This window comes from Stegastes partitus, unplaced genomic scaffold (genome assembly GCF_000690725.1).
Source record: "Stegastes partitus isolate 25-593 unplaced genomic scaffold, Stegastes_partitus-1.0.2 Scaffold276, whole genome shotgun sequence".
NCBI classification, from domain to species: Eukaryota; Metazoa; Chordata; class Actinopteri; family Pomacentridae; genus Stegastes; species Stegastes partitus.
In genome coordinates this window covers 116,564-140,788 of record NW_007578007.1, presented here as the reverse complement: position 1 = coordinate 140,788, position 24,225 = coordinate 116,564, and the positions used below count along the sequence as shown (strand labels likewise).

The window sequence follows — 24,225 nt, the reverse complement described above, 5'->3', positions numbered from 1 at the left end:
TGGAGGGGCTTGGCCTTTCACTATTACTTCATCCTCACAAAATGTCAGGTCCTGTGTATATACAGTATGTGTAATGTCTATAATATACACAATTCAGGAGAAAAACAATCACAATTCAGTTATAAAAGCATGAAAAGACAACACTATATGTCATTTTCTTAATACAACCATAGATTGGACATAAATAATATTTACGAAGCATCCAGTGTGTCATAAACATGAACTTTCTTGTGGCCAGTCCAGGATGAAGGTCCTAAAAGCCGTCTGTGGACACGTTGGACAAGCAAAGGACTGAACCTGTTTGTTTTATCAACCATGTTATAATTAATATATAATACTGGACACACCTAGTTTATTTGAATTATTTTTTACATTGTAGATTAATAGTGACGACATCAAAACTATAATGGAACACACATGGAATTATGTAGTAAACAAAGTAAGTGTTAAACCAGAATATGTTTTGTATTTAAGATTCTTCAAAGTAGCCTCCTTTTGCACACTCTTGGCCAGAGCAACTCCTGAGAATCCTCAGAAAAAGAAAAAACCTGCAGGAAAAGCTGCTAATGTCCTTTCACCACTGCTCTGTCGAGAGCCTGCTGGTGTTCTGTATCACTAGTTCTCCAGCTGCTCAGCGGTGGACATCACCAGAGGATCATCAACACCACCTAGAAGATCATTGGCTGTTCACTGCCTTCTTTGTGGAGGACTTATTCAGCTCTCACTACCTCGGTGAAGCAGCAAACATTGTTGAGGACCAATCCCATCTTGGACACCATCTGTTTGACCCACTGTCCTCAGGTAAACGCTTCAGGTCCATCAAATCACAGACAACCTCAGAGCCATAAGAGAACTGAACCCTGTCAAACACTTACAACCGCCTGGATCTCAGCACCTAGTAGCAATTCCTACTACCTACTTTATGCATTTTGTATTTATTTATTTATTTATTTATCATGCACTAAGAGATTATGGACTAATTTCGTTGCAATTTCTATTGCACTGTATTGCAATTCCGCCATTCCGCTGTGCACCCTCCAGTCCGGTAGGTGGCAGCATTGTGTCATTAATCTGGGTTGCCAACTGCCAATCGTACCCAAAACAAGAGAAGAAGAAGAAGCAGTGGCAGCAGCAGAAGAAGAAGTAGTAGAAGAAGAAGAAGCTCTCCCCTTCACTTAGCAGAGATAGCTAACTCCAACTAACAGCCAGTCGCGTAGTAACATTAGCAGCTGGTTAGCTTGTAGAGATTTCAGAAGCCGAGGAGCCAGGATGCAAGAGGGTTGTTTGTGAGGAACGACTCCCAACCACGGTGAGTCACTAAACCGTAACCGAGACACTTATTCGGCAAGCTAGTGCAGCAGCTAGCGTTAGCGGCTAACCTAAGTTAACTTAGATGTGAGGCTAGTTAGCTTGTAATTTAGCACTAGCTTGTATGGAGTTGGGGCGTTACCATGTCAAGCAGGAATAGCAAAGTTAGAACATAAATAACTAAACTAACACCAGGACAGACGGACGTTTGACTATCATAGAAAGAATTAGCCCGGAATACAGCGTTGTGCTACTTAATGTGACAGTCGTAACACAGGCTAGCTTGTTCAACTGTTAAAGTCAACGATAATGTACGAGAATTTAGATGAATGTGTCGTTGATATGTGCAGTAATCATTGTAGTAGATTGTAATTCTTTTATAACGACGTTTAGTTTGCGACGTGCAGCGCTACCTTCAAACTGTGTGAAAGGTCATCGCTGAGTAATGGCCTTCGCCGTTCAGGAGGCGGTGGACGCTGTCACCGTGAAGCTGCAGATTAATTAATCAACCCTGCAGCTGATCAACCGTACAGTCAACTAGCTGCTTGTCCCGTGTTGCAGATCTAATGTGAGTGGGTTTTGATGTAGAACTGGTCAGATTTGGTCTGGACTGCACTAATGTGAAACTGAGCGGATGCCCCAGGATCAGCTGTGTGTGCTACATTGAATTGCTGTCTAACAAGCTGTTGCAGTAACTGTATTGGAAATAATGATGAGCAGCAAGCAGCTAGCAAGTACGCGAGGCTCCAGACTAAAGCTCCTTTCAGACATGGACCCGCTTATCTGACAGCAATTTAATGTGTCTGCTTCATGTCTATATGACACCCTGGTCAGGTTTCATAAGAGCTGTGCCAGGTCCAGCGTACTAACATTCCCATGTAGCTGTCAACACTGCACAAGCCTGAACTGAACTATCACATGAAGGGACGACACGCAGTGATACTTGTTGGGTGAAGTGATTTCGGGGAGACTTTACATCTAAAAACATCACAGAGTGCCCTTAATACACAGTTTGTTTGACGAAGTTACAGCACATCTTTATTACTGACTCTGCTTTACAATTTCAAGTCTGTTAACTGAAAACAGAAAATAAAAGTTTAGAATAATACTCACCAATAATGAATGCATTCCTAGTTGTTCCCAAATATATTTAATATGATGGTTATACTATAACATGATCATATTCAAGCATAACCACCCTATTAAACCTTTTTCTGAGTACTTTCACTTTCACCACATTTCGTTTTCCTGATTATACTGACGTACATTTACTTTAAGTAACATTTTTAATGCGCTGACTTTTCCGTTGTGGTATCAGTAGTTTTACTTGAGCCGAGGATGTGAGTATTTTCTCCATCACTGACATTTTAACACTTAATGTAGTTAATTTACAAGATGGATTCCTTAAGGGCTGCAAAGTGGCTCGGTGAGTGTGCTTGGTTGTCTGTCTCTAAGTGTAGCCCTGTGACAGACTGGTTACCTGTCCAGGTGAACCTGCCTTCACCCTGAGTCAGCTGGGATAGACTCCAGCCCCCCATTACCCTAGTGAGGATTAAGCGGTGTATAGATGATGGATGGATGGATTCCTTAAAATTCCTTAACACCATCAGTGGAACTGGACAAAAAATTTACTGTCAGCTGTTGGTGCAGGTGATTTGTGCCGCATGTTTTCACAAAAGCAGGAACCTCACAGGTTCAGAACGTTGGCAGATAAAGGGGCCATCATCAGAACACCTACCGGTGGCCATGGCTGGGCTCCTGACTAACCTTTCTTCCTATATGCTGCTAACAACATTCATAGTTGGTTGCACCAGCGCGTGATTTGGTCTCCCCAGTGACTTTTTTTCTTTTCATAACTGTATTAACCAGCCTTACATGCTGCTAAGTAGTTGACGTTCATACACCAAAAAACGGCTCAGAGAAAAGTAAAATAAGGCTCTTAAGTTGACATTCAAGTGATTTTATTTTCATGGGCTGTTTTATGTTAGCAGATGTTTTTGTGAGAAAAACATTTTAAACGTCTCAGTCCATCATGTTCGCTTGTAGGAGGTCAACATCGTGATGTAACATTCATTGAACTCTGCAGCCCGAGTACTGCATTAGCTATTGTGAATGAGTGTAGCCCTTTTTCTTCCTCAGTGGCAGCCATTTTGCTTTTTACTATAACTAAACTATGCATTTTATCTCCTGAGCCAAGCCCACAGAACACATTAAAGGTGGTGTCTGACGATATAGTTTGATGATCAAGGTTTACAATCTTATCAGATACAATCTCATAATCTGTTCAGTAGAGTATTAAAAGGAATGAAAAGATTTTTTTTTTTTAGAGACACGTTTGATTATTTTATTGTTGTTGAATCTATTCTTCTCTGTCTCCTTCACGGCCTCCTCCTCCATATTGACTTAATGGTGGTGTTGCTTAAGGTTTAATAGCCCTTGTGATGCTCCCACCATGCAGCCCAAACATAAGTGTTGGAGCGGGTTGTCCTCCAGTTGCAAGGTTGGCGGTTCAATCCCCCGCCCCTCCACAGTCGAAGTGTCCTTGGGCAAGACACTGAACCCGAAGTTGCTCCCAATGGCAGGCAGCACTTTGGATGGCAGCTGGTGTATGAATGTGTGTGAGAATGAGAAACACATTGTAAAGCGCTTTGGATTAAAGCTATATAAGTGCGTTTAGCATTTACCATAACAATTCAGGGCTGGACTGGCTTACTCAAAGAGGTGACCTCAAAGCTCTTCAGTCCCTGGAGTCCTAATTAATGTTTTGTAGTCAACAACTCCACAAGCTTCCTGACCAGAAAGCAAAATAGCTCTGATTTGTTTTCATCTATTTCCAGGAAACCGTTTTGTTGTCCAAATGTTGACTACCAAACAGTACTGTCCATTTACGGACCCACAAGAATTAGATAAGATTGCCTGTTGCTCGTATGAAGGTCAGATACTATGATTCTCCTCAATGCAGCAGATGCTACAAGAAAAGGGTTTTAGATGATCGCCCTGCAAACTGTGGACACGGATGTAGTGATCCTCACCACTCCACATGTGAAGGAGGGGGACATTGAGCTGTGGGTGGCATTTAGGGCCGACAAGAACCTTGGATACGTACTTGTCTACAAAGTTTGTGGGTCCTGACAAATCCAAGGTCCTTACTTTGTCCTGTAGGTTAGCTGACGATGACAGTATCTGCATTATGGGTGGCTTATCTGTACTTCTTCTGACGTAATGCTTATTTTGTTGGGTGATCCAAACGCTACCTAATTATTAACGACTAAATTAGCTTACGTCTTGTTCAGTATAACCAGCACCATTAGGAGAGAGCGCTAACTCTAACTCTTCAGATACATAACTTTGATGAGGGCTGCACCTTGTTTTTTATCAGTTAATCTAAGGTCCGTTGTCTCCTTGGGTGGAGACAAAAACGTAAACAGGTCGGTGCAGTCTGTCGCTGCAGCAGCAGCAAAACGCTCCGCTTCTGGTTGTGATCCACCCTCCAAACTGGACGTCATGTAGCGCTCGATTCAGATCAATACATGCACCATTTACCCCTGTGGGCTGTAATTGGGACACTTGCAGTGACAAGGTGTATAAAATAAACTGCATTTGTGCCACCTGTTCTGTAAATGTTTGCGTCTCCTTTTCTTTCACCACCCTTTTCGGTTACACGATTCTAATTGTTTGTGATGTTTTGTCCTCCGTCCAGTGCCATGTCTCTGGTTTTCCCACGACCCAACACGAACCCATTTCACGGCAAGAAGGAAAAGAGAATGATGGCAGAAGTGAACGCGTCGCCGCTGAAGCATTTTGTCACAGCGAAGAAGAAGATCAACGGGATCTTCGAGCAGCTGGGGGCCTACATCAAGGAGAGTGCTTCATTTCTGGAAGGTACGATCTCACCTGCCAAGTACTCACTAACCCTCTTTGTATAATCTATATAATTTGAATGTCATGCTGAATGAATCGTTGGTCGTTTCACATAATAGTTATCTTACGACAACGTTTCTGTGTCACTAGTTTAAACACAAAACAAGGATGAACTCAGTCCCATTATATTAACTTGAGTACTGAACAAGTGTGGAGTTAGTTTTACTTCTTTATCATGCAAACAGAATAGGTTTACAATAAGAAAAAAAAGGTTTGAGAGCAAAGGTATAGACAGTACTCTCTGTTTCACTGCGAGTAAGATAAATTTGTGATTTATATGGAATTCCAAGTTCAAGTGTCATTAATGATGTAATGAGAAAACAAAAAGAACGCTGGCCATCCAGACTCTCTTAACGTGTTGCTCAAGTTGACAGATAGCAAATAAATGATAATGTAAATCATAACATGGGGCTTTGAATGGCTCCAAAAGAAAAGAAATTAAACGTTAACGGCTCAATTCTGTGACTGATGTTAAATATGCTAAAAACGTCTTCAGTGTTTTTCTACCGAGTGAAGAAAACCTCAGTTGGTAAACGTACTGGAGCTGAATTTACGAGTAAACGTAAAACAATATCTATGACTTCTAATGACTCATAAATCATTTACCAAACATTTCATGTAATTCTGCTTTAATTTTACTTTTTGTGTACAGTGAATAAACTCAAATCATCCTCAACAGTGCAATCTAATTTTAATGAAGTTTTATAGATGCTGGTTTGGTGAATTGTTCTTAATATTTGTAAGATAGTTATATACATCTAAACATGTGTGTGCATTGATGTTCTGTCTTCAAGATACCATCTATATATATACAGATAATGAGATCAAATAAAAACCAATAAAATAGAATGAATACGGGCAGGAGATTGCACCTAAGCAGCGTTATTGAAAGTGACACTGTGCGTTGTTGTTTTGAGCTCAGAAGTGTGATGGACCACGAGTAGAAACCGTTTGTCAGCCTGTTGTTGTCATGCAAAACACGGCATGTTTGTTTTGTCAATAATTATTCCTGTTATTAGAAAATGCACTCAGCAAAGTGAGACCTACCAAGACGGTTTGTTGAATCTAAAATATAAAGTTAACTTAAAGAAAATAGACATTTAACAGGGAACAACAGTAAACTACAATTTCACTGCTCATACGTCTGGCGCTGCGTAGCGATGAAGCTCAAACCCAGGATCATTAGTCTGCACGCTAAAGTCGACTAAACACAAAAGTGAAGTCAGTACACATTCTTTAAAATGTGTCTTTAGCCAAATTCCATTTAGAAATGAAGATTAGTGAGAAGAGGTTCTCTCAAAAATCTACACGGGCTTTTCAAACTCAAAATTCAAGTGTTAAGGAACTGAAACGTGAGCGTGATTTATCCGTCTCCCTCCCCCCACACAGCCACTCAGTTTAAACAACGCTGAGTTTATCTGTGTTGATCAGGCGCCAATATTTACAGTAGAACAAAAAAAATGGACGTCACAACTCGGAACCCGATGCAGCTGTTGAGCCAAAGATACGAGACGCCAGGGAGGAAACAGTTCACGTGTAGTGAAACCTCAAAGCTGCACAACGAGACCACTGAAGTTGCTCCAGCACAACTCCCACAGCAGCATCTCTGTGCTCTGACATCTGGACGTGCAGTCACAGTCCGTTATATAACTGAATCCTGGAGGACACGGTCCCGGCGTTTAGGATGTTCAGCTTTATATTCACATCATACATCCAGCAGTCTCCATGAAGCCCTGGAAGCGATGGTGTCTGAGAAATTACTGGCAACCTTGCAAGTTGTGTACAAAAAAATGAAAGATAAATGCCTCCGAGGACCCACTCAACTGGTGGAAAAACCAAAATGGTTTCTTCAGTTATTCCGTTACTTTTCCTGATATTTTAAGTTTTTGCTGTGGTGTTGTTTCAATGTCGAGTATTGATTTATGTAAGCAGGTTTTGTATCAAAGTCAGTATTTTAGTATCGTGACACACGTCCCATGAATGGTTCATCAGCTTCGTCGGCGTGTTGGGCTCTTGTTTCTAGAGCTGAACAGTTTTGATGATGTGGTGAGGTGTGTTGTCCACCTGGGGTAGCCCTGGTCACTGGGGAGTGTGCCTGGCCGGGAACAATGTCTCACCAGGGAGGGAGGGAGGGAGAGAGGGGCATGTGAGGTGAAATAATGCATGTCTCTCTTTTGCTGTGTCAGCATGTTGCACCTGCACAGGCTTGAACATGTGTTAGCTCAGAAACAAAAGAGTATGTGAAGTGTGAGCTATTAGTTTCCTCTCCACCTGTTGTCAAAAGATCATATCCTACCATCTACAGATTTATTTAAACTAGTATCCATATGGTTGCCTGGGCACTAAGCCTGTTACTTGAACTCAACATCCTGTTTTTGCTCTGATTTTGTGATTAATATTTTCACTGCATGTAGTTACTTGTGTTCACGCCTTGCTGCATCGTTAGCAACTTTAGCCGCTGCTAACCAGCTACTCCCGGCCTGGGTTGTCTCACGTTTCCCTTGCGGTGGCTCTCTGTTGCCAGCTGCAGAGTACATTAGGTTACATCTGTGAAAATGAAATGTCAAATACTGTTTTCATTTTAAGATGCTCATTGAATGCCCATATAAGCATGTGGAAATGAAAATCAGAATATTGCATTTTATTTACGTTTTGGCCAAAAAAACTCCTCTGTACATGTGAAATGCTTCCGTCGTTTTACTAAAGTCTGTCCGATGATCTTCAAATGTTAGATGCTTACAAGAGTGAAGAGCTGGACCCCGTCACCACAGAGGAGCAGGTCCAGGAGGTCCGGGGTTACCTTGCTAAAGTAGCAGGGATTGGAGAAGTTCTGGCCCGCCGTCATATGAAGGTGGTCTTCTTTGGGAGGTATGTATACGTGTTGCTTACACGCTGTCTAGTCATACCTTTAGCTATACTGAGTAATAAGAATTATTAAATTGTCTTGCAGCCATAATATTTTAGAAAAAAGATGTTAAATTTGCATTTTATATATTTTTAGCAAATCAAAGTGTCACATGCTCAGTCCTCAGGGGGTTCAGGAATGGCACAAGTAAATGTCTTCATAACCGAACAGCTTTTATTTTATACCTCAAAGTTTATAACTACGGCAAAAACCATATGAGTCCTTTAAAGCAGATTTAAGTTAACTTGAAAGACTGCAGGTTTACAGGCCTGAGACGCTGCTGACAGGCTTCTTACATGTTTTTTTGCAGGACCAGTAACGGGAAGAGCTCCGTGATCAATGCCATGCTCTGCGATAAGGTTCTGCCGTCCGGAATAGGACACACCACCAACTGCTTCCTGAGGGTGGAGGGCACGGACGGCAACGAGGCCTTCCTCCTCACCGAAGGCTCTGAGGAGAGGAAGAGCATAAAGGTCAGAACACCTACAGGGATTTTGTCCATCACAAAATGACGACTCCACTCTGTGGGATACGGCTGTCTATGAAGACCAAGCTGATGCTGATGTTGCGTGTGTGATTGCAGACGGTGAACCAGCTGGCTCATGCTCTCCACCAGGACGAGGACCTGGATGCAGGCAGCCTGGTCTGTGTCATGTGGCCTAAAGGGAAGTGCGCTCTGCTAAGGGATGATCTGGTTCTACTGGACAGGTTAGACCCCAGTTGTGTTGCTGTGTTTTGGGTTCAGTCACAGCATCTTTACCGATTTGGGAGGGGGCTTGTATGTAGTTGTAGCCATTATGAAAGTGGCCAGACACACCGTATAGGAAGATCATTTCATTTTTGCATGTCATTAAATCTTTATTTTACCAGGTAAGACATTAATCCTTACAATGACAGCCTGGAGGATGCCAGACACTTGTCTCTTGTAGAGTAGTGGCTTATTCCAGCGGTCCCCAACCACCGGGCCGTGGGTCATTTGGTACCGGGCCGCACAGATAGAATAAAAACGTTTTATTGGTTTATTTTTATTTCCAGCGGAGTCTGCAGGGTGTTTTATTTTGAAAAATGACTAGCTTGTCTTCCCGTCACTTCGGTTTGTGTTCGTTTCCCGCACTTGACTGTCAGTTTTTATGCCCGGCTGCTAAACGAAGCCGTCAGTCAAAAACAAACATCTCAGGAGAGCTGCTTTGGAAAGTGGGAGAGACTTAATACTGAGACAGAGAAAAAGTAAACATATTAAGCAATAAAAATTAATTTTATTCATTTATGAACCTTTCAATAGAAAAAAAACTATTATTATTTGTTATGTACGTAATGACCGGTCTGTAGAAAAATTTCTTGCTTAAAACCGGTCCGTGGTGCAAAAAAGGTTGAAGACCGCTGGCTTATTCTACTTTCCCCCTCCAGCCCAGGTATCGATGTCACCACAGAGCTGGACAGCTGGATCGACAAGTTCTGCCTGGATGCGGATGTGTTTGTTCTGGTAGCCAACTCTGAGTCGACCCTCATGCAGACGGTGAGCTGTGACTGCTGTGTGCTTCATCCAGAAGCTGTCAGAACTGAATGAATTGTATTGACAGCACTGAAATAATCTGCACGACTTTTGATGGAATTGAAATGTGATTCAAGTTCACCTTAAGTTCAGCTAATGCCCCCTTTTAAACGATTGCAAATTATTTCTACAGGAGAAGTCATTTTTTCACAAAGTCAACGAGCGGCTCTCCAGTCCCAACATCTTCATCCTCAACAACCGCTGGGATGCGTCTGCCTCAGAGCCTGAGTATATGGAGGAGGTTAGTCAGTTTCACATTGGAAAAGCATTCATATTTGTATTTTGTATGATGTATGCATAAAGCACTGGTATGTGACTGTTGTTGCAGGGATGTCCGATCAAGTTTTGTTTTTGGTTTATACTAATTTATGGGTCTCCAAGCACCGAAAGCTGCTTCCTCACTGCTGAGTGTTGCATTCATACGGCAGACCGTACGGCATGTTTGTGGTAGTTGGGTCACGCATGTCACTGAGCAACTTGTGCTATTGTCTGTAGATAAACAGATTTTCAGAAAGTGCGGCATAATACGTATTTTGCCTCTAGGAGATGCTCAAGAAATGTCAGTGTGTGTATAGGGGGGCAGCATTGTTTAAAATTCCCATATCGGGGGGCGCCGCTATAGCTCACCTGGTTGAGCTGGCGTCCCATGTGCAGGGCTACAGTCCCAATGTGGAGGTCATGAGTTCGAATCCCACTCATGACCCTTTCCCACATGTCGTTCCCCCATTCTTCTCCCCTACTTTCCTGTCTCTCTCTGACTACACTATCCAATAAATGCACAAAGGCCAAAAAATAAAATTACGTAAAATTCCCATTTTGGTTTTCTCTGCTGCTCTTAACTTATTTGCTAAGTGATGGAGTGATCAGCTAAAATACTGAACTAAACCAGACTGTGTCCTCTGCTCACAGTCATTGGTGTCAACAAAGAAGCTGCGTCCCCACAGATTTTTTATCCTCAGCTGCATCCATCATTGCAATTCACGTTCGTTAAAGCGTTTTCTTGCTCTGTCAGGTCCGCAGGCAGCACATGGATCGCTGCACCAATTTCCTGGTGGATGAGCTGGGTTTGGTCGACCGAGCCCAGGCCAGCGACCGCATCTTCTTCGTATCTGCCAAGGAGGTTCTCCAGGCTCGAGTGCAGAAGGCTCAAGGAATGCCAGAAGCAGGTACAAACAGTGATCAGTGTAGAGTTTGACAGGACTGCGATGAAAACTGGTTTTCAAACGTGAAACCACAAAAAGTTTGAAAATATTTAGGAAAAAAGGGCAAGGTTTACACGTATGTGCTACATTAGGTTCCCTTTGTGTTGCTATAACAGCTCAGGCATGGACGTAGAACCTCTGGGAAGTGTGACACCAGCACGTTGACAGCAGATCCGAGTGGTGCTTCTGTGGATTAGTGTTGTTCTTGCTGTGATGCTTGATAGGATTGAGGAGGCCAGATCAACTCCTTAAGCTCTTTTTTTTGAGATCCTCAAGTTGCTGTTGAGTGGTATTTGAATTGTGGGCACATTGTCCAGGCTACTCCTGTTGGGTTTAGTGCTATTAGCTTCAGCTTCATTGTCATTAATAGTAAATCCCATAAAACTGTCAGCAGACAAAAAAAAAAAAAAAGATTAAGAAAAATCCCATATAGCCACTAGCAATTTTTTTTTTCTGTTTCAGGTGGAGCTCTTGCAGAAGGATTTCAAGCCAGAATGTTTGAGTTCCAGAATTTTGAGAGGCGATTTGAGGTAAGATCATCGTAGGTGTAACAAGTAGGGACAAGATTTTAAGTGATCTTAGCAAGTCACCGACTGGAATACACTGATACATCTATACATTAGTTCATCTGTTGTTCTTGTTTTCGTGGTTTAATTCGGTCTCTGTTATTTATTATAACACCTGACTCACGCACCTCAGACATTTCTTAGAAACACTTCAACACCGGTTGCAGGCTACCATTGTCCCCCTGCTTCATTGTGTTCATGCAGAGCTCAGCTAAAGATATTCTGGGGATGTTATCTGACCTGGACGCAGGTGACTTGGCTAAGATGGCAAACAAGCATGTTTCCCTGCAAATGTTAGTCTTTCTTTAGAAAATTAATATCAACTTGTGATACTGAGGCCTGGCTCGGCTTTTATTTCAATACGTTTTCCATACAGTTTTATTTGTATCGTGCCATATTCATAACTGAAGTCATTTCAGGACACTTTGCATATTTGGTTTAAGAGTTTAAGAAAAACAGCTTGATTGAGCTGTCAAGTTATTTCAGCAGGGATTCATCCACCTCTTTTTCTTGACCTGATGTTTGGATTGCCGGTTTCCGTGTTTAGGAGTGCATCTCACAGTCAGCGGTGAAGACAAAGTTTGAGCAGCACACGGTCAGGGCCAAGCAGATCTCTGAAGCCCTGCGCCGCATCATGGACTCTGTACACATTGCTGCACAGGAGCAGAGGTGAGTCTGACCAACAGTAGGTCAGCATGTGCCATTAGTTTGTAAAAATCAGTCACTGCCGATATGCACAGACCTCCATCTCCAGTTTAATGGTGTGTGTGTGTCTGTGTGTGTGTGTGCAGAGTCTACTGCCTCGACACCAAAGAGGACCGTCAGGACCGGTTGGAGTTCATAGACAAGCAGTTGGACCTGTTAACCATGGACTGTAAAGCTAAAATCAAGAAGATTACCGAGGAGGTGGAGAGACAGGTGAACAGCAATGTGACGTCATAACACACCGGTTCTGCTAAACCTGCCTTCCCAGCTGCTACGGTTCTGTCTTGAATCAGTAGATTTATGAAGCGACAGACTTGTGGGATGTAATAATTTACCCACTTACAATTAAAACCCAAAAAAGTTCAACATGTGTCACGAAAGAAGCCTAACAGACGCTGATGCTCTTTGCTCGTGTTCAGGTGTCTAATGCCATGGCAGAAGAGATCAGGAAGCTCCACGTCCTGGTGGATGATTTCCGCATGGACTTCCACCCGTCGCCAGTGGTGCTCAAGGTTTACAAGAACGTGAGTTGAACCTTTATATATATTCAACAGATTCTTCATGTAAGCTGCATGGGACAGGCCAAAGTCAAAGTAAAAAAAAAGTCAAAAGACACCCCTGTCAAAATGCGCCAACCAAAGAGAATGCTCGCCAAGACACAGACTAATTAAATCACCACTGTCAGAATAAACGATGTTGGCATCTGTTTTACTCTTTGTCGTCCAGTAACACGGTTCCAGTAATCAGCGTAACACCTAAAGACAAAGCATTTTATCCTGAATGTATAGCCATGCTACAAATAAACCTTTACCGTTGCTCATCCCTGAATTCATGTTATGTAAGAACAGTCCAGCCTGAGTCACAACTCTGCAACATCATTTAATGAGCATAGGTGCCAAAAATGCAATTCCTGCCTAAACTTTTCTATTAGACTTAGACTGACTTTATTAATCCCAGAGGGAAATTCAGGTGTTGCAGCAGCATGACTATTCAACAAAGGGTGTAAACAAGCAAAACAACAACACAGACTATTAGGGTATAAAATGAAAATTAAATAAAGTAAAATAAAATAAGATAAAAATATAGAACCTATGATATAGAAAAAGTCAACAAAGTCACAAGAATATATAAGAGATAACAGAAATGTGCAAATGTGCTTAGATTGAATCATTAAAGTGTCTTATTGCTGTCGGGATGAAAGACCTCCTGTAGCGTTCGTTGGAGCAGCGGGGTTACAGGTTTTATGTCTGGTCAGAAAACATGAGATCAGAATGACCTGAACAAACATGTCTTCTTTCTCCTCAACAAAGCCCAAAGTCTGATAGTTGTAAACCTCAACCTGACAGAGGCACCGAATCTACACAGGGTTTGAGACACAAAGCACTTAAATCATTATGGACCTCTCAAGTGGGGAAAACAACATCCTGACGTCGTATGCACAAGCAGTTCATCACTTTCCTCATACCTGAAGTTGCCTCATATACAAATGACACCTTGTGTTAAGTTTTAAGATGTTCTTTGGAATTGATCGTTTTCTACTTCATAATAATAATTGGCCATAAATATGACTTTCATCTATGGCACAAAATAGACCAATACAATCTGTTTAACCAAATTATACACCAGCCATATAGTGTTGCATGTCTTATTTATTACGTTGTGTATGTTATTGAGGGAGTTTTCATTTTTAGAGACCTTAAAACAAATCAATGGATACAGAGTACCAGAAGCACACGAGTAACAGTCCATGACAGAGTCACCAAGTGGCCCAAAAAAGATGTACATACAAGAGTACAAAAAGAAAAGCTGTTTATGGCACAACCAGAGATACAAGAACTGGTTCATAGTCAGACCACAGAGGAAGGACGGAGCAACAGTACAGCTGAGACACGGGTTCATGTCCGTCTTGTTAACATAGCTGATGTGCAGCAGTTTACATTGACTCAGTCTGGAGTCCTTTAAGGCTTCAGGTCTGTTTTTTCAGCAGTGTTGTAGATGCACATGTAAGGAGACTCCAACCGTTTTGCTTTTCTCTTCTAGGAACTCCATCGGCACATAGAGGACGGTCTGGGCAAGAACATGTCAGAGAGGTGCTCTACCTCCATCACGAACGCCCTGCAGGCCACACAGACTGACATGATCGGTAACACGAGTCCTGTTTGCAACTTCCCACAAATACCCACCTGTTTCATGTGCTACACTGTCGAGGTTGACTGTCGTATGTGACTGTAGATTTGTGACTTAAGACTTTTACTTCACTTGTCTGTATGTAATAATGTTCTCATGTGGAAACTTGTGTCTAACTCCACTGTGTGTCTGAATATACAGTCTTCATCCAGACGTACATACTGAAGTCTTTGCTGTCCTTGTGTGTGTGTGTGCAGATGGTCTGAAGCCTCTGCTGCCCAGCTCGGTCAGAGAGCAGGTCGACAAGCTCGTTCCTCGCCAGTGCTTCAGCCTCAGCTACGACCTGGCTTGCGACAAGCTTTGCAGCGACTTTCAGGAGGACATCAGCTTCCATTTCTCTCTGGGCTGGACCATGCTGGTCAACCGCTTCCTCGGGCCCAAGAACACCCGGCGGGCCCTCATGGGCTACAACGACCAGGTAACACCTCCGGGAACAGAAACTCTCCTTCCCAGACCAGCAGGTTCTTCAGTTTTCTGAGAATGAGTCAGGGAAGCATCTAGAGAGCACACTTACTCTGAAAGGCTCAAATGACATGATCCCACAGTTTACTTACTTACAGAACAGATGTCAAATAAGTGAAGGTTCATGCGGTCTCTAGACCTGGCCTTGTGGAGAACCTGCTGGTCAAAGATAACCGTGCCTTGACATCATGACAATCAAGCATCTGGTTTGACTTTTTAGAAGGACTCATTCCATATATCTCTAAGTTTGTCTGCAAAATCAAGAGTATCAAATCTCACCTCTTGAGGTTTTTTTTTTGGCAGACGACATACGAAATAGATTCAAAACACGATGGGTGGCCATTATGTAGGAACGTTTTCATATTCTTCTGTTAAACTGTGGTTCTGTGAGGTTTTGTACAAATGCCATTTTCAAGTTGGATATTTTTTTTAACTGCACAAACTTGTTTTAGGTTTCTTGTTTCGTGACGCTCCGAACCACTTGCACCCTGCACCGTCCTCAGCTGTGGTCTCTCTGCAGGTTCCTCGGCCCATGGCCTTGACTCCGGTCAGCTCCAGCATGCCTCCATTCCCACAAAGCTCCATGACCCAGGAAGAGCTGATGGTCTCCATGGTGACGGGTCTCGCTTCACTTACCTCCCGCACCTCCATGGGCGTCCTCGTGGTCGGTGGTGTGGTAAGAGTACACGCAGACACTACGCATTGGATCAGTCTTGATTACTTTTTTATGGTTTTATGGTCAAAGGTGATGGATTAAAGAGGAAAAGGTGAGATGAAAAAGTTGCGACGGTAGCTTAGTTGTGTTTTTGTTTGGGTGTTTGCTGATCTAAAAGATTGTGACAGGGTTTAGTTTTATTTTAAAGCAACAGGAAGCATGTAATATTAAGCAAGTAAAGAAAAATGTTGTATTTAAAGCCAAGACAAATAGATATGTGAATATAATGGACGTCTTCACATTCATTCCATCATTTGTTTTCATCCCGTAGTTCAATCGTGTTCGACGTATCCCTTGCTGGATCCGTTAGTAGTGACTTTGTTCATTCATTTTAAGCCAGGGATGTCCAACTCCGCTCCTCGTGAGCGACTGTCCTGCAGGTTTTAGACTTAGTTTCCCTGCTGCAACACACAGTACGGAAACATCTAAAACCTGCAGGACAGTAGCTCACGAGGACTGGAGTTGGAGATCCCTGTTTTAAGCCAGCAACCCATTATGAGCAGTAATCTTTACTAAGCTGACCCCGTGTCGTAGCAGCTCATATTCCTGCAGTCCAAATCTGCGACACACTGTGTTTAGATACCAAAGGAGGAGGTTCAGCCAGACTTTCACCTTCCTTTGTGCAGATCTGGAAGGCAGTGGGCTGGCGTCTGATCGCCTTGTCGGTGGGTCTGTACGGGCTGCTCTACATCTACGAGCGGCTCACCTGGACCACCAGGGCCAAAGAAAGAGTCTTCAAGAGACAGTTTGTGGACTACGCCAGCGAGAAACTGCAGCTCATCGTCAGCTACACCGGATCCAACTGCAGCCACCAAGTCCAGCAGTGAGCATTACGTAGCACTATCCATCTCGGTGCAAGTTAATCAGTGATTAAAAAGAGCATTTAGGACCTAACATGACTTCATTGTCAGACTGTTTTTGTAATGTGTTGTAACCCAGTTTGTGTCCCTGCTGTGTGTGTGCTTCACAGGGAGCTGGCAGGTGTGTTCGCTCAGCTTTGCCAGCAGGTAGACATCACTCGTCAGAACCTTGAGGATGAGATCTCTGACATGAACAGCAAGATTGAGCAGCTGGATAGCTTACAGAGCAAGGCGAAGCTGCTGCGGTAAGTATCCCACCGAGTTCAGTGTGTAAACCGCCAGACGGAGGGACGGTTCAGGATCAGAAGCCTTTTTATTGCCAAGTGAGCTTGAGACTGGTACACAACAATAACAAGACAAGAATACATATAGACATCTAGATCTAAGAAATTCTAAATAAAATATGTAGAAGGAAAGTATAAAGGTACTACGTGAATGAAAAGAGACATAAACCAAGTAATGCATTAGGAAACAGATTAAATAACAACATTGCACCTGAAGTTGAGGAACTGCACAGGCGGTAGTGCAACAGGAGTCTTTAGTGGTTTACTGACTGTTCATGAGGGAAGGAGCTGCTCCGGTGCCGGGATGTCCTGGTGCTCAGAGACCTGATGGAGGGCAGCAGGTCAAAGAGGTGATGACCTGGGTGGAAGGGCTCCGTGAGGATTTTTCCTGCCCTTCTCCTCTGGAGGAGTATAGCAGCGGTGAAGTGGTAGGGAGCAGAATCAACGTTGTAGAAACCCCACCCTACATTAAATAGGGTGCAGTGACACATTGCATTAAGATAGCAGCGAACACCTATGTGCCATGTAAACATATCATAGAGTAATGGTGTACTTAGTGGAGAACGAAGTCGCACTCCCTCTTTGTGTATGCATGTTAGCATATGTGAGTCCCTTCCTTTAAAGCTGGTGGTCCTTCCAAGCTCATGAACAGACTGGCAGCCTGCTCCTACACCACATTGGTAAAAACAAAAGTGCCCCAAAAGCCGAAGAATTAAGGAGTACTTTATTCGGAGTCATTTACATATGGACATATGCACTTGTTCCAGTTCATCTTTCCTCTGCTTGTCCGTCACCAGTAGTGTCGGTTCTGCTGCTGCATCTGTCTGTTTCACACTCACATGTTCAGATGTGTTCCTTTAGCACAGAGTGGGGAACTAACAGCCTGATTTACGGCACAAAGAACAACTCTGGAAGCTAATTTTCCACAAAGCTGTGGAAATTATACCTGGGAAAAGTAAAAGAGTGCAGGTGTCAGAGGAGTGTTGTTACAGGTTTGTGTTTGTCCCGTTTCCATCCACGAGCAGCTGAAGCAGCAGCTTCCAAAGAGGAGCTTTCTGAAGATGGCTGCTGTCACGGTTGACTCTTAAAGCCCAACGTCTGTGTGTTTTTCTACATTTGTGGGATTTGTGAGAACCAAACCATTTAAACGAGGATTCAGATTTGATCTCAGGGTTCAAACTGGGTTATGGATGGGGTCAGGGCTACTCATTCAACTGGTGAAGAGAATGCAAAGATAATGAGACGAGGATGTGTTTGTGTGTTTTCCAGAAACAAGGCGGGCTGGCTGGACAGCGAGCTCAACATGTTCACCCAGCAGTACCTCCACCACAGCAAGTAGGAGCAGGCGGAGCGTCCACTAAGAGACTAAAACCACACCAGAGGAACGCTTGGTTCACACTTCTGTATGTCGAAGTTAATGAGAGGAAATATTTAACAATATTCTCAGCAGAAGAGGAGAAATCAAAAGGGTAGTTTGCTTGTCTTACATGGGTGAAGGGAGTTATGGCTCGGAGGGGTCCTACGGTCTGCTCATCGCTCTTCAAATAAAAAAAGGTAAAAGTAGGATAAGTCACAATTCCCAACAACACGTTTGACCGACTCCAGAACTAAACATGTCCTCAGTGAATCCCCCGATGCTCGTTCCCGTCCTCTTGAGCCGTGGTGATGAGCAGGAGGTTGGTTTGAGCCGTCAGCAGGAGCGTCCTCATGAGCGCTGCCGATGACTCGAACCAGCTTCTGTCAGACTCCACGCTCTCCTTTAAAATTCCACCTACCTGTGCCACTTTGAAGTTGTGTACATTTGATTTTGTATATATATATATATATATATTGAACACTGGACAAAGTGTCGTGCTGAAGGAAGACAGCCCATGTGAGGGAATGGAAAACTGTGGCTTATGTAAGTAGATTATGAACTGAAGACATGAAAAATAATTTATTTCTATATGCTGTAGTATATTTGGAAAATGAAGCTTTGTTTTTGTTTTTTCTTTTTTTCACACAAATGACTTTGCTTGAGTTGGTGTTTGTTTGAAATATTCCTGAGAACAGGAGCACTGGCATTTACAAATGGAAACGACTTCTCACTTTTAAATCTTCGTTCTGTGAGCAGGACCGAACCTTCCAGAAGGTTTTGGTTGAGATGGGACTCAACCAAAACCACCCGCACTGATGGATTTACTCAAACAGTTAACTTCACTTTAACCGCATCTGAAGTAGAGATGAGCTGTCGGATTGCTTCGACATGCGTTTCCTTTATCGTTCCCTCTGAGCGTAATTCTCACAAGGATCTATTGTTGGGGCAGGTGACGTGACTGAAAGGATTTATCTTGTCGAACAGCAGAGCAGAAAATATTTGGTTCCTGTATGTTGTAAAGACAACGATGGCTTTATTCCTTCTTTCTTTTTCCTGTCGACAACTCCCCCGTTTAAACCCAAACCAGTCGGACTTTTCTAACCTGTCTGAACCAACCCAGTGGTTCCCATTGAACATGTAAAGCTTTACAGTTTGCATATGTGTAGTTTATTATTTTGCAAGGATCCGTAATGTCCTCAAACAGCTTTAGTCTTTGTCAATGAAACAGAAATAGTAGTGCACTGGCAAGAAGTATTTTAAACACTGGAGCTTGATGGCCTGAGGAATCAGACACGCGAGGCGTTAGTTGTTCGCAGACAGTTGGGAGTTTTGTTCTCTTTGAATTTCTTGACAGAAGAAAATGCACGACTGACTCTTTGCCTGGAGTCTCTTCTGGCAGAAGATTGGGACCTTACGAAAACTGTTTGACGTATATTTACGATCATTTAGAAACAGTGAGAGAGCCGGCGTCCACACGTCTTTAATGAACACATTTTAGGGATTCTTATCAGTGACGTCAGTGCGATGTGTTGATGTGAAGCTGTGGCTCAGATTGAGCTGATTTGTCATTAAGAGTTTTGCCTTTCAAATATCAGAATAAGTCCACAAATCAGCTTTGTTCTCTCCACCAACATAAAATGAGGATTAAACTCAGAATCGTGAATCTCAAAGTTGTGTCAGAACTCAGAGTATTTTTTTAAGTGGCTGTAGTCGTCTTCTGTACCATGTTTTTAACCTGCAGTGAGCGCCGTTTGTCTGCATCGTCACTGCTCAGAGCTTTTCTTTGGGTAGTAACACTTTTGTTTGCACTGAATGCACATGTGGGCCGGCCTGTTGCTGCAAAGGTCCACCTGCTCTTGCCTCCCATACGATATAGTATGCCAGAAAAAGATTGAGTATGTCCCGGTGCATTAACCCGAAAATACCCGGATGTCTGAACACATCTGGTTAGATTTTGCAGTATGATAGAGTTACGTCTTATACATCAGTGTCTCGCACACAAAACATGCATATAATGTAATTTCAAAAACGTCCTTTTTTAAATTGGGAACTGTGCGAAAACGCTGAAAGAGAGAAATCCACGTAGTGGATGTGCCTGAAAGAGCCGTGGTTGATTTGGCCATGCTATAAAATAAAGCCATGCGCTTATGCAAACGCTGCGTGTTGCCAAACGGGAGGCCGGCTGCTGCACGACACGGAGTGAAGTCATGAACTTTATTCATTTGCTGCTTTTTTCTTTCTTCACAAACAAAATGTAAAACAATAAAGTAGTTTTTTGGCTTCAGGAAGTTGAAAGTACCTGCATGCAGTGACTGTGGTAGTTTGTCGTCCTGTTAAAATGTTTAATGTATGTATGTGAAAATAAAGGTGGTACACTACGAAAATAATCATCTGTCTGTACAGTATTTAATGGTTGAATGGTTTTTGACAGAACATTGGGGGCTGGAGTCTATCCCAGCTGACTCAGGGTGAAGGCAGGTTCACCTGGACAGGTAACCAGTCTATCACAGGGCTACACTTAGAGACAGACAACCAAGCACACTCACATTCACACCTACAGACAATTTAGAATCACCAATTAACCTCAACATGTTTCTGGACTGTGGGAGGAAGCCAGAGAACCCACGCTGCACGGGGAGAACATGGAGACTCCACGCAGAAAGATTCCGGGTGTCCTCACCGGGACGCGAACCAGCAACCTTCTAACCACCGGGACACCTTGGAGCTCATTATTTTAGATGAAGAGTCCAATGTTTGGCTTTAAAAGAGAGCAAAGTAAAATCAAGTACAATCACATGTACCTCAGAGAGCTGCTCTTCGGTGCAGTACAGTAATCAAGTTTAGTTTTTTAAACTCAAGTGGCATCTCTGAACAGGTTCAGTATTTCTGATGGTTCTTGGCCAGCAGATGGCAGTATGACATCACTGGTCACAGCTGGGGAGCCAATCTGTAACCACTAGAGCTGAAGGGTGTCAGGGCGCCAAGTTGGTAGAAAGGTTTTTATACATAACTTGAGATTTTAAGGGAATTTCTTTGGAAAAAGCAGATAATTCTGTACTGAAGACCAATGAAACAGAAGTGACACGGAGCTGCTCATGTCACTGTTTAGTTCACTGAGAATACACAACCATTAGTTAACCTGTGTTGGAAATTTTCACTGACAAACTTTCATTTTTTTTGCTCGTTAACTTGTTGCTGATAACCACACAGACGGCAGGTGAAGATGCAGATGGCTGCTCTGAACACTTCTCTGGACCATAATCATGTTTGGGTTTCATGTACCTCTGTTTAAGCAACATGTTTGAATTTTTTTTGAGCCCATGGGTCAACTATCCAATGTCATAAAGATGTTTTATTGATGTTATGCTGATGTTGAGGTCATTTAGAGGACATGCCGACAATTATTTAAATATATCTAATGATGTTGACATTACATGGTGCACCAGGACCGACGTCTCAGTGGCACGTAGTCGCTGATAAAACTGGTTCAAAAGTGGAATTTTATTTGACATCTAAATTACACCAAACAGTTGTTTCAATGGTGATATGTTTCAACATATATGTTAAAATGTCGTTATTTTACAGACACTTCCTCGTCATATTTTTTTTAATTTGCAAGGTGGGAAGCAGCAGTAGTCCTGAGCAGGACTCAAACCCACAACCTCTCTAACACTGAACACGTCCTACTGAGTTCATCAGCAGCTTTACAGAGCAGAGGTCCACCAGATAAACCCACCACGGACACACGATGAGGCAGCAATAAAACTAACATGTAGACGTAAATGAATCACATAAGTGTGCTGTAAATATTTTATAAAATGGGTGATGAATAATCCACTTACAAAAAATGGTAATTTGAATTATTTTAGCACAATATATAGACGACTCTGTTGTGTGTGTGATTTAAAAAATGTAATAAAGAGTTCAGCTGTTTGGACGAACAGCGGTTCACACTGAAAGCAGGTCTCCACACTGTAGCACACCTTGTTTTGGTTTTTGAGAAAGTTTTAAAAATGACAATCTACAAATATAAAAAAAATAAAACCTGGCATAATTACTGATGTGTTTAAAAGTGAACTGGACAGACTCTGTCTCTGCTCTCATCTAGTCCAGACTCAATAATAATATAATAATTGTCCTTTAGACCAGCGGTTCTCAGACTTTTTGAGCCACGACCCCCAAGATAACATAAGTTTGTGTTCATGACCCCACAGCTTGAATTTTTAATATCTCATGAGTAATAACTTTGTTGTCAATGCGTTAAAATTAATGTGTTAATTCAGCAGATTCATCTCTTTACATTAAAACGTCAATTTTATTTTGAATTAATGAATGAATTTAATTTATTTCAAACAAATGAAAGGGAAATAAATATAAAAACGAAAGAAAACAATTTTAAAAAGAGCAAAAAAGAATAATAATATGGCATAATCAAATCATCATATTAACAAGTCTGAAAAAGGAGTGGGATGAAGTACACACTTTTTATTTTGACAGCCCTGATACACATTTATTTGATAAATGTAAGCTTTATTTTTATCTTCTGACAATGATCTGGCGACCCCCTGAAATTATCTTCCAGTTTGAGAATCACTGCTTTAGACCAATCAATTAAACATTTAATATTTTGGTATCATACGTAGCTTTTCCAGAGATACATAATCATTTTCAGGCATAGCTGTACCATCAATAACAATTCAAACTGTTTTAACCCAACATAAGGATTTTAATGGTCAGTTTTAAATACAGTTTTAGAGTTGTTTATGTGACATACTGTAGAAATGATGAGGCCAAAAAGCAACCTGGTTGGGCTAAAAATGGTCTGTATTTACCTGAAGATATTAAGGGCTCCATGAGACGTGACAGCGACATGGGATTTAGTCCTGAGTGAAAGAAACAGTTGACGTAGTCTCCTTTGGCCCCACAATACAACCTCAGTGCAGCAAACGTCTTTTTAGCTCCGATCTCGGTCCCAGAAGTGACTCGACCACATTAAATTAAATTAAACACACTGCTTTCTCAGATTTGCCGTGGACTGTGTCTAAAGCAACATGGCTCCTCGTTGTAAGGAGCCGTCTGAAGAAGTAAGAAACCACATAATGAGGCTTCATAATGGAGAGGAACCAGACCGGCAGCTACTGAACACAGGCTGGATCCCTGCTGGAGTCTGAGGCTTCTCTCCACCGGCTCCCTGTCCGCTTTAGAACTGATTTTAAGATTTTACTGATCACTTTTAAAGCTCGCCAGGGCCTTAGATCCTCAGGTGGGTCCCTCCTGATCATTAAATCCCAGGACGATCAGGACCCCTCGGCTTTGGAGCGACATGCCTGAGGAGATAAGACTCGCTGAATCAGGAACCTCTTTTAAATCACTTCTTAACACCCACTTTTACAGACTCGCCTCCAAATCAGTTTATTCCTCTTTTATCACACTCTGCCCTTTTATCCATTTTAATTCTTTTTACTGCTTGTATTCCCTCTTCCTAACCTCCTGATCTTAATTTATTTCTACCCTTGATTGTCTCTTCAGCTTCTCTCCTAACCCTCTTGTGTGACGTCGTCCTTTCAATCAGTTTTTAACTCCCTGTCCTTTCTGTACATTTTCGTTTTTTATGTATTTTCATGCACTTTTTATCGTTTGTACCTGTGTTTGCGCTGTCCTGCCTGATATTTTACCTGCCAAAGCACTTTGTGAAACGTTAAAGGTGAGATACAAATAAAGTTATTACCATTATTACTACTAATAACAGAAGCGGTGGTGATCAACCTTAACAAATGACACCAAGCAATATTCACTGTCTACTAAGCCTTGCACTGAAAAACATATTGTGGCCTGTATTCTTGATGTCATCTATCCAACCTGTTAGTTTTCATTATATACACATTTTCTTACACTTCAACTTAAAAATGCTGGATGTTGTTTGGCTTCTATGCTGGAGAATTTCAGCTTTTTCAGGTGATTATCGGAACAATCCTTGTGTTTTTATAAATGATTATATGTTTGTAAAAATCTAGACAGAGTGTAGCTCTTCCTGTATAACTATCCATGTATTTAATTCACTTAATTCAATAATATTGCACCGTATAGCCGCCTTACATCAGCTCCTGGTAGTCTCACATGTATATCTCTTTTCTGTAAACACACCGATCCTGTTCATGTTGGTAAACACAGTGTTGACCATAAATCAAGCATGAAGGTGCA

At 42.3% G+C, this 24,225-nt stretch overlaps 1 protein-coding gene across 2 annotated transcripts; it reads left to right on the top strand.

Moving 5' to 3' along the window:
• The first annotated feature begins 1,159 nt into the window (after positions 1-1,159).
• Positions 1,160-18,673, top strand: mfn2 (mitofusin 2). 2 transcript variants are annotated; one of them, XM_008282556.1, is made up of 18 exons: positions 1,160-1,309; positions 5,009-5,190; positions 7,962-8,097; positions 8,445-8,607; positions 8,718-8,842; positions 9,542-9,650; positions 9,820-9,927; positions 10,699-10,852; positions 11,351-11,418; positions 12,002-12,123; positions 12,246-12,372; positions 12,579-12,683; positions 14,200-14,302; positions 14,544-14,764; positions 15,329-15,484; positions 16,150-16,346; positions 16,494-16,628; positions 17,937-18,673. In XM_008282556.1, the coding sequence occupies exons 2-18, from the start codon at positions 5,013-5,015 to the stop codon at positions 18,004-18,006; spliced, it is 2,277 nt and encodes a 758-aa protein (XP_008280778.1). In that variant the 5' UTR covers positions 1,160-1,309; positions 5,009-5,012; the 3' UTR covers positions 18,007-18,673. The 2 variants fall into 2 exon arrangements, with proteins under 2 accessions (XP_008280778.1, XP_008280776.1); XM_008282554.1 differs by lacking the exon at positions 1,160-1,309 and having other exon boundaries at positions 4,981-5,190.
• The last annotated feature ends 5,552 nt before the right edge of the window (positions 18,674-24,225 follow it).

Excerpts from the sequence above, each read along its gene's own strand:
- mfn2 (XM_008282554.1), top strand. The coding sequence starts at position 4,989 with ATGTTTTGTCCTCCGTCCAGTGCCATGTCTCTGGTTTTCCCACGACCC. Across the intron at positions 8,098-8,444 it reads AAGGTGGTCTTCTTTGGGAG|GACCAGTAACGGGAAGAGCT; the intron begins GTATGTATACGT and ends GTTTTTTTGCAG. Across the intron at positions 11,419-12,001 it reads ATTTTGAGAGGCGATTTGAG|GAGTGCATCTCACAGTCAGC; the intron begins GTAAGATCATCG and ends TTCCGTGTTTAG.